The following is a 9,794-nucleotide window of genomic DNA, read 5'->3' on the forward strand; positions in this document are numbered from 1 at the left end:
GCAACATGGCCCTAGAAACACTGAAGAACCATACCAGAGATCAGAGTCCCCAAACACTTTTGGCAGCTCTGGCCCCTGGGAAGGCTGCCACCACCAAGAGAATCTGGCTTTTAGACAAGAGAGAAACTGGTTACTCTTCTTTTGGATCTTTTTGTTCTAAGCTGCCTAGTCAAATCTTAGTCTATTTACACACACACACACACACACACACACACACACACACACGCCTCTTTCTGAAGAGGTAACCCTAACAGCTATTGTGGAGTTGGGGCAGTGAACATTCTGGCTTTTTCTAGCTCAGTGGGGGCAAGTAGATGTGAACCGTTTAGGGTACCTCTCCAGTGGACCTACCTAGAAGATGCTCCAAAAGTGCTCTAATAGTTCTAGTCACATAACAGCAAGGTGCAGAGAGGGAAGGAAGTCTTTGGTGCCTGCCAAAAGAGATGGGGACAGGGGTGGGGGTGCGGGTATAACATGTCAACACAGGCTCAAGGGTGTGAACACTCATTCCCTGGATGATGGCATGGATGGGTAGGAGACAGCTTTGGAGATAACAGGTCAGCAGTTAGCATTTCGGCAGATGCTTCCTGGCTTGCCACCATGTAAGGAGTTCCATTCTGTGTTCCAGTTGCCATGACGGACTGAGACGGTCTGAACCAAGAATCCAGAATAAACCTTCCCTCCCGTGAGCTGTTAAGTTGGGTCTTCTGTCACAGCAACATAAAACTAATTAGTCTTCAACAGCTCTTTTAAAGCTCCCAACCATTATCACAGTGACAAAAATATTAGTAATTATATGTATTTTTTAAAGATTTATTTATTTGGGAACACTGTAGCTCTCTTCAGACACACCAGAAGAGGGCGCCAGATCCTATTACAGATGGTTATGAGCCACCATGGACCTCTGGAACAAGAGTCCTTTTTGTTTGTTTGGTTGGTTTTTTTTGTTTTTTGTTTTTTCCGAGACAGGGTTTCTCTGTGTAGCCCTGGCTGTCCTGGAACTCACTCTGTAGACCAAGCTGGCCTCGAACTCAGAAATCCGCCTGCCTCTGCCTCTGCCTCCCAAGTGCTAGGAATAAAGGCGTGCGCCACCACTGCCCGGCTGTGCTCTTAACTGCTGAGCCCTTATGTATTCTTCCTGTAGTAAGGAACCAAATGTCAACGTACTTGGAAGAAGGATGGATCATAAAACTTTATTGATAAGGACATCTTTCCCAACACTTGATTCAAATCACATTCACAGTACATAAATACCTTTTTTTTTTTCTTGAGACAGTGTTTCTTCAAAACAAACAAACAAACAAACGTGTTTCTGTCGTGTGTAGTCCTGGCTGTCCTAGAATTCTAGAGACCAGGCTGGCCTCAAAGTCAAGCGATCCACCTGCCTCTGCCTCCCCAGTTCTGGCTTGCACCACCATGCCCAGCAATACCGCACTTTCTTTTTCAGAAAACAGAATCTCTGGCCACTGTCCTGATGCTGAAATAGTAAGCCTCGACCTGAGACATGGGACCATTATCTCAAGCCTCTGAGAGCATTATCTATGACCAGGGACATAGGCACAGAAACTCACAGGTCAGCCTTTGTGAGAAGCTGACAGGTACTTCTTCGTTTGTTTTTTGTTTTGGTCTGGTTTTTGATATTAGCTGTTATGTAGCCTAGGCTGGCCTGGAATTCCTAATATAACCAAGGCTGGCTCTGAACTAATTTTTTTTTTCTGTTTGTTTATACAGTGCTGGGGCTCAGACCTTGAACTCCTGTTCCTCTGCTTCTACCCTGCCGGCCTTGATATGATTATTCTACTTACTATACAGCTACATGAACTGAATGTTTCCAGGAAAATTTAGTCTATGTGGGCCTGGATTAGCACCTAGAAAGTAGAGAAAATAAAGAAAAGGAAAGTATGCTAGCTACTGTAATCACCTGGGCCCACGTTACTCTGCAGTCAAATGCTCTACCACTGAGCTATACCCTCAGGCCACGTTATTCTGACTGGTTATACATGGGTGTGAAAGCCAGAGATCAACCTTGAAGTAGTTCCTCTGAATAAATGCTACTCACCTGGTTTTATGAAGATCGTATCTTTCCCTGGCCTGGAGCTCTCCTAGCACACTAGGCTGGCTGGCCAGTGAGCCTTGAGACCTTCCTGCCTCCACTTCCTCGGAGCTGAGGTTACCAGGATTTAACACGGGTTCTGGGGATTAAACCCGGGGCCTCGCACATACAAAGCTTGTTATTTTACCTCCCAAGCCATCTCCTCAGCCAATTCACTGGCACCTGACTCTCATTCACTGCTTTCTGTGTGAACTTGGGGAAGAGCTGATTCAAATGCTCTATGTCTTTTGTGACGATTGATGTGTCCGATTTGGTATAGTTAATATCAGCTTAAATAGAGCATTAAAGTTTTATATTTCATGCTAAAGAGATGACTCAAAAGTTACCAGTGCATATTGTTCTAGCAGAGGACCCGAGTTTGACTCTCAGCAACTATACCAGGTAGCTCACTACAGCTGCCTGTAACTCTAGGTCCAGGGGATCTGATGCCCTCTGCTGGACTCCCTAAGTACCCGCACTCACACACATGCATACACAGAGACATACGCATAATTAAAAACAAAATAAAGACTTTTTAAAAGTTACGTCCTTGACCTACTTCTATTTCCTAATTATTACCCTTCATATCTGTAGTAAACATTTAGGAAAATCTGTTGGGAAAGGAAGTCTGTCTGTCTCAGCTACTTGAATGCCACAACCCTGTTGAAGAATGGCGTTCTGAGGAACTCCTAGTTTCACAAAGGTGCTGATAACCATGTAGAAGAGTCATCCATCTGTGGTATAAGAGATTGCACAGGGATTCAAGAAGGTTCCCCACCGCAGGGCCTCACAGAGGGAGACATCAAGTAACACTACACTACATAATCAATGCAATATTCTTTGGTTATAGTGTATTAACTACTAGGTGCACAACCCACTTGCTGACAAGAGGTCAGTGACTTTTAGCAGAGGCTAGCTCTGTCCCCTAGGAGACATGAGCTAATGTGCAGAGGCAGGTTTAGTTTTTTCTTTCTCTCTTTGAGACAGGATCTCTCCAGCCCAGGCTTACCTCAACCTCACTATGTGTGTGAGAATGATCTGAACTCCTGATCCTCCTGCCTCCTCCTCCCGAGTACCAGGATTATAAGCACGTGCCACCACACATGAATAGAGACCATGTTCCCACAAACATGGGGGGGGATGATGGGCTGCTGGCATCTGAGTACAGAAGGCAGAAATCCTACTCAACATCCCACAGTGTACAAGGCAGTCTTGCCATTACAGGAAAATCTTGGGCCCCAATGGTCAATTCTGAGGTTGAAAGTTCTGAGAGATGTCTATGAGACCTGCTGCCTCTGTTAACTGTTGATAAGGTTAAAGCAGTCTGTGAAGAGCCCAAGGCGCCCACTTGCTTCACGCTTTGAGAAGTTCCCCCGTCAACTCCCATAAGCCTCATTCATTCCCTCCAACCTCCATTCAGGAGCACATCTTTGTATCACAGAATTCCGGGATGATTTGTCCGAATGAGCTGCGCCGTGTGGGGGTACAGACCCCAAATCCCAACATCGGGAGGGAGGCTGAGGTAGGAGGACCACAACTTTGAGGGCTACCTGGGGTACATAGCAACAGCCTGTCCCCAAAGACCCAGGAACAAAACCAGACCAATCAAATAAAAAAGGCAATGGCCCCCACAGCCCTGCGGGGTAAGTTTATTGGATAAACAAGGGAACGGATGGGCAAGCACCGCTCCAGGTCAACGGTACTAATCAGCACTGTGTGTTCATGTGTGTGTGCTACACATGTATGTAGAGGTCCACAGGCACATATGTAGGCATGTGGAGGCCAGAGGTCAACCTTGGCTGTCATTTCTCAGGAGCCGTCCGTCCATCTTGATTTATTTGCTTACAAAGGGTCTCTCACTGTCAGCGATGACCCCCGCCCCAGGAACCCGGCCGTCTCTGGCTCCCAGCAGAGCTGTTCCAAGTGTGTGTCACCATGCCCGGCTTTTCACCCCGGGGCTGGACAGGGAGCTCAGGTCCTCACATTGGTGTGGAGAGCACTTTACTGACTGAGCCACCAACCCAGGGTCCTAGGACCATTCTGTATGTGACCTAAAAGTTGGTGTCACAACTTCTTAACATGTGCCAGAGAGAATGACAGAGTTAGGGCAGTTAGTGCCAATGTCCTGTTAAAGCGGAAATTCTTTAGATTATTTTTAGTGGGACAAACCATATAAAATGGCGCTAAAGGCAAATATTCAATAGATTTCATTTTCACCTAAAAAAAAAAAAATCAGCTCATGAAATGCCATGCAGGCCGAGACACACCTCCCCAGCCCTATTTTTTTTTTTTTTTACATATTTACAATTTTACATATTTACTTATTAACATTATCTTCTATCTTTACAATTACAAAATTATTTCACACTGGGAGAGTGTGGGAACATAGAATTCATTTCAACATAGACTTTATAGCATCTGTTTTAACCTTTAAAAGGCAGTGTTTGCCCAAAACCAACAACAGTGTCTACCACAGAGGAAGCCCATGGGAAAATCAGGGAGGACATAAAAGAGTGACACAGAATTCACACAAACCTACTCCACCAACTCAAATAAATAGTACATTATTATTTACTAAGCTTCCCCTGCTGGGAAAAGAAAAAAGAAAATAACCAATCCCTAAGTCTGTACCTTAAAAATACTTTGAAATTTTAAGCAGTTAGTTCATATTCCAGACCTGAACAGTGGAACGCAGCAGCTCCCGGAAATCAGCCCCAAGTAAACATGGCCATCACCCTGCGTACACCTGAGGCTGCAGAGGGGGAGGGAGCTTATCGTTCTCCACATTCTCAGAGTCGATGGCTGCTAAGGGTTGGTTCGGGGGCTTAATCTCCAGTGGATATTTCTCAACAATGTCTTGAACTTCCTTGGCAATCCCGTCTGTCCAGTCTATTAAGTCTTTTTCCAGTTTCTTGGCTTCGTTCATGATCCTTTCCTGCCGTTCATTCAGCTGAGACAGGAGGTCCAAGTTCTTATACATTTGTTTCACACCTAAGCAGGCCTCCGGGGGCCAACTCTCAGACTCTTGCTTCCTGGGGGACGTCTGGCCAGACATGTACCGGTCAAAATCCTCCTGACTTAGATTCAAAGACTGGGCGTCTAATTTCTCAATGAAAGCCACAGCACAGCACTGCAGAGAGAAGAACAGAGCACAGCAGTCAGCCTAAAGGCTGCAAAAATCAGGCAGAGTTTTCAATCTTTCCCCATTCCTAGGACTGAGGAGTGAACACGGGGCCTCGTGCAAGCTGGCCAAGTGCTCTGTCACAGCTATAGATCCTCTGTCCTGACTCAGAGATAATTAGTAGCCCAGGCTAGCCATAAAATTACTACGTAGCCAAGAATGATTTTGCATTCCTAGTCTTGGATCCTGGCACCTCTGCTTCTAGAGTCCTGAGACTATAGGCATGGGCACCAGGCCTGGCCGTCCGCTTTAAAGACAGGGACTCATTATGGAATCCAGCGCTTTTGACCTGCCCACCCCATCCTCTCAGCTGCTTCTGTGTACCAGCCCAGCGTCACAGCTCTCCTTCCCTGTTTCTCAGCAGACTGTGGTCACCTCCACTCCTCAGGCACGCATACTCAGGAGCTCTAAGCTGTCAGAGGGTCCAAGGCCAACCTCTTACCTCCCTCCTGGGTCTTCTCCCTGCCTCCGGGAGTCACGTCTTACCAGGTTGGTGAAATAGTAACCATCCTCGCCCGTCATGAGCCGGCTGGGGTTGCAGAAGCGAGTGATGTACTGGATATTGGACTGCAAACGAGGGGGGTTGCCCTTCAGGACAATGTAGATAAGGGTGGGCAGGAAGTCATCGGCAGAGGCTGGCTCATTCTTGGTGATCTTGATGGCATTGAAGATGTGCTTGCTGCACCTGGTGATGCAGGCCAGCTTGTCCCGAGGCACACGCTTTGAGTCCATCTCAATGATGTCTGTGAAGAGGAGGCACCGTGCTTTAAAAGTGTCTCACCGCTTCTTATTATACACTCGCTTTCTGTGTTTGTATTTTTTCAACTGGAGCTTATATTTATAGCCCAGGGCTAGTCCCAAATTCCTTATGTAGCAAAGATGACCTTGACCTCCCAAGTGCTGAGATGGTGGGTGTGCACCCACATACTGATGGGATACAGGGCTCTGTAGGCTGAGGTCCATCCCCAGCCTCTCCTAACACAGCTCTATACTCAGTTTAGAGAGTCCTCACCGTGCACAGCGCTTCTCAGGGAGGGGACATGGCTACAGACAAGCCCTTTCTCAGACAGAAAGGCAGAAGAGTGGCCTTGTGTGGAGAAGAGCAATAGCAGTCACTGTTAGTTCTAGCTGTGCTTGTCATCTCAATGATCAAAGCCTAACACTTCGGGCCAGCACCATGGCTTGGTATGTAACAGTACTTGCTGATGCCTGACAGCCTGTGAGTTCAATCCCCATGAAACACTTTATGGAAGGGCAGAACAAGTTGTTCTTTGTCCTCACCGCCCCAAAGAAAGACAGAAAGACTGACAGATAGAGGTGGGGGGGGGCATGTTACTTTAAAGAAAATATCAGAAGAAGGGGACCAGAGAGGTGGTTCAGCAGTCAAGAGTACTGGCTCCTTTTCCAGAGGAGCAAGGTTCAATTCCCAGCACCTGCATGGCAGCTCACAACTGTCTGTAACTCCAGTTGGACAGACATACACATAGACAAAACACCAATGCACATTAAAAAGAAAAATCAACTAATCAATTCTTTTTAGATATCAAAAGCAGTTCAAGTGGAAAGGAGAGAACTCCATCACAAAACAAGAACGGGGAGGAACTTACTTGCTGCAGTGTGCAGCACTCAGAAAGCAGAGGCCCAGGCAGGCAGAACTTGAGTCTGAAGCTAGCCTGGTCTTGCATAGCACGTTCCAGGCTAGCCAGGGTTACATAGTGAGATCCTGTCTTAACTGAACAGGCAAAAGGAAGAAAGAAAGAGGGAGAGAAGGGAGGAGGGAAGGAGGGTAGGATTTTAAGGGCTTTTCTATGGGTTATACTGCAGCATCACGGTAAGCTATGGAGAACATGAAGATGTAAAGCTCTCAGCCACACTGACCTGTGATAGCTTTCACCACCATGTCGGACACTTCAGGGATTTCCTCATTGACAGGGACACAGAGCATCTGAGGCGTCACCCAGTGCAGAGCCCTGCAGAGACAGGGGTGGTCAGGAAGAGGTCCAAGAACAGAGGGCAGACTCTGATCTTTGTTCGTCCAATCAAAATAACGGTAGCACTGACTTATTAGGCAATCCCAAGTTCAAGCATAAGACTCTTCCCTGAATGCCACGTGCTTCTGTGCCTATCCCAGCAGAGGACCGAGGGCAGTGTGCTGGCTCAAAGGAGATTCTCCTGGGAAGGCTGAGAACCTGTACCTGCTGTCCTCACAGTCCACAGCTGGTCTTGCACTGTGACACCCTGCCTTCCATGTCCAAGACACTAGAGTCTCTGAAGAGGAAGACCTATGTCCCCAAAACCTAAGTCACTTCCTGGCTCACCCTGACTATGCTGGTCTCTGCTGCTGAGTTCTCCATCAGATTAGTTAATGCTCTGACCCTGCCCCTTAGCCTTACATCCACCTACTTCCTAGCCCCTGGCCTTGGACTCTATTTTCCATCTGCCAGGTGTCAACTCCTCATTTGGGGTTCCTCAGCCAAGGACTCGGGGTGCTCCAGAGGCTTTGTATGACTCAGTCTTGGAACTCACACTTGGGTGCTGGGATGGCTAATCTTCATTGATAACTTGACTCAACCGAGAATGGCCTAGAGGATACCCTGGACTCGGCAGTGAAGGCTTTAGGAGAAGATTAACTAAGGAGATAAGAGCTACCCTAAACTTCAGAAGTACCATCCATGAGCTGGGGACTCAAGCTGAGTAACAGGGAGGAAAGCATGGTGGGCAGACCTGGAATCCCAGCAGTTGGGAAGCAGAAGTAAGAAGATCAGGGGATCAAGGCTAGCCTCAGCTACACAAGACTCCGTCTCAAATAAACAAGGGAAAGAGGGCTGGAGACATGGCTCAGAGCTTAAGAGTACTGTCTATTCTTGCACAGGTTCTAGGTTTGGCTCCCAGTACCCTCATGGGATGCTCACAACCATCTGCACCTCCAGACTCAGGGACCCAAGGCTTCTGATTTCCATGGGTTCCCATATGCACGTGGTATACATACCATAACTCAGGCACACTCATGTACACATGAAGTACATTCTTTTTTTTTTTTTTTTTAAAGCTTTATTTATTTATTATATGTAATTACAATGTAGCTGTTTTCAGACACTCCAGAAGAGGGCGTCAGATCTTGTTACAAATGGTTATGAGCCACCATGTGGTTGCTGGGATTTGAACTCCGGACCTTTGGAAGAGGAGTCAGGTGCTCTTACCCACTGAGCCATCTCACCAGCCCATGAAGTACATTCTTTTTTTGTTTTGTTTTGTTTTGTTTTTTTTGTTTTTTTCGAGACAGGGTTTCTCTGTATAGCCCTGGCTGTCCTGGAACTCACTCTGTAGACCAGGCTGGCCTCGAACTCAGAAATCCACTTGCCTCTGCCTCCCGAGTGCTGGGATTAAAGGCGTGTGCCACCACGCCCGGCATGAAGGAGGAGGAGAGGAGAGGCCTCCTGATCATGGAGTCATAGGGAGCCCCAGCTCTGTGCTCCCGCCATAGCTCTGCCTTCCCCACAGTGGTGGGCTATCCCTCCTAAACTACAGCCAAAACAATCCCTTCACTTCAGTTGTTTCTGCCAAGTACTTTTCCACAACAGTGAAAAAATAACCAACACAGGCTTATCTCTAAGCTGCTGAACTGTGAAGTCTGGGTACACCCCATGAGCTCCCTGAGAATGGATGGGTCAGTCAGTTCAGACTGGCAAAGCCATGCCTACAGAGGAAGAAAGACATACGTCCTCCACCGCCTTGAGACTGACAGCCACAGTTTCCCACCTGACGAGGCAGCGGATTCCTTGGAACTCTTAGGGATCTAGAATGATCTCACACAGCCAACATGGGTCCTCTCTCCAGCCAGACAGAAAGGCTGCTTATCATAAGCCTGGCTGAGATGCTCATGCTGCTACTGCCCAAGGCTGGAAGCTCACTGTTAGCCACATGCTCTCATTCCGTTCTAGGTCTTAGATAAAGCAGACACTGCGATCACCTGATTCGTTTTTGAATGGCGAGATCTTTCTTCTCATCATCAGTGGTCTCTGGGCAGAACACATATTTATAGAGACGGGTCATGATGTGCTTTTCGATCTGATCCATTATCTTCTCCACTTTCTCTGGAGGCACTGGAATACACCAAGGGGTATAGCAGCTCAAGAGAAAGATTTCAAACCAACACTATATTTTTGTAGTATTTTCCATATAGAAAAAAATTGCTATAAACACACCTAGTAAAGAAACATTAAACATCCTCTTTATAAATTCATAACTATTTGGACTGGGGATGTGAGCCAGCATGCACAGAGCCCTGGGGTCCAGCCCTAGCAGCGTATAAAGCAGGCATGGTGGTCATGTCTGTCTTCTTAGCACTTGGGCAGTAGAGGCAGAAGGCTCAGGAACACAAAGCCTTCTAGAGGCCAGCCTGAGCTATGTGAGACTCTGTCTCAAAAAACAAAAACACAACCACAAAAGAAATTACAACTTTCTAGCCGGGCGTGGTGGCACACGCCTTTAATCCCAGCACTCAGGAGGTAGAGGCAGGTG

The 9,794-nt window shown here is 47.2% G+C and overlaps 1 protein-coding gene across 4 annotated transcripts in view; it reads right to left on the minus strand.

Moving 5' to 3' along the window:
* Positions 1–2,626: 2,626 nt before the first annotated feature.
* The window catches only part of Rabgef1 (RAB guanine nucleotide exchange factor 1), a 42,429-nt gene continuing 35,261 nt past the window's right edge, over positions 2,627–9,794 (minus strand). For 2 of the 4 annotated variants that reach the window (XM_029533821.1, XM_029533819.1), the window contains exons 6-9: positions 9,244–9,376; positions 7,152–7,243; positions 5,760–6,016; positions 2,627–5,222 (exon numbers count right to left, since the gene is read on the minus strand). In XM_029533821.1, the coding sequence (XP_029389681.1) occupies positions 4,824–5,222; positions 5,760–6,016; positions 7,152–7,243; positions 9,244–9,376 (881 nt within the window). In that variant the 3' untranslated portion in view covers positions 2,627–4,823. The remainder of the gene's footprint in view (positions 5,223–5,759; positions 6,017–7,151; positions 7,244–9,243; positions 9,377–9,794) is intronic. The other 2 variants (XM_021186682.1, XM_029533820.1) reach the window with 2 other exon arrangements.

Source organism: Mus pahari, chromosome 23 (genome assembly GCF_900095145.1).
Source record: "Mus pahari chromosome 23, PAHARI_EIJ_v1.1, whole genome shotgun sequence".
Taxonomy (NCBI): domain Eukaryota; kingdom Metazoa; phylum Chordata; class Mammalia; order Rodentia; family Muridae; genus Mus; species Mus pahari.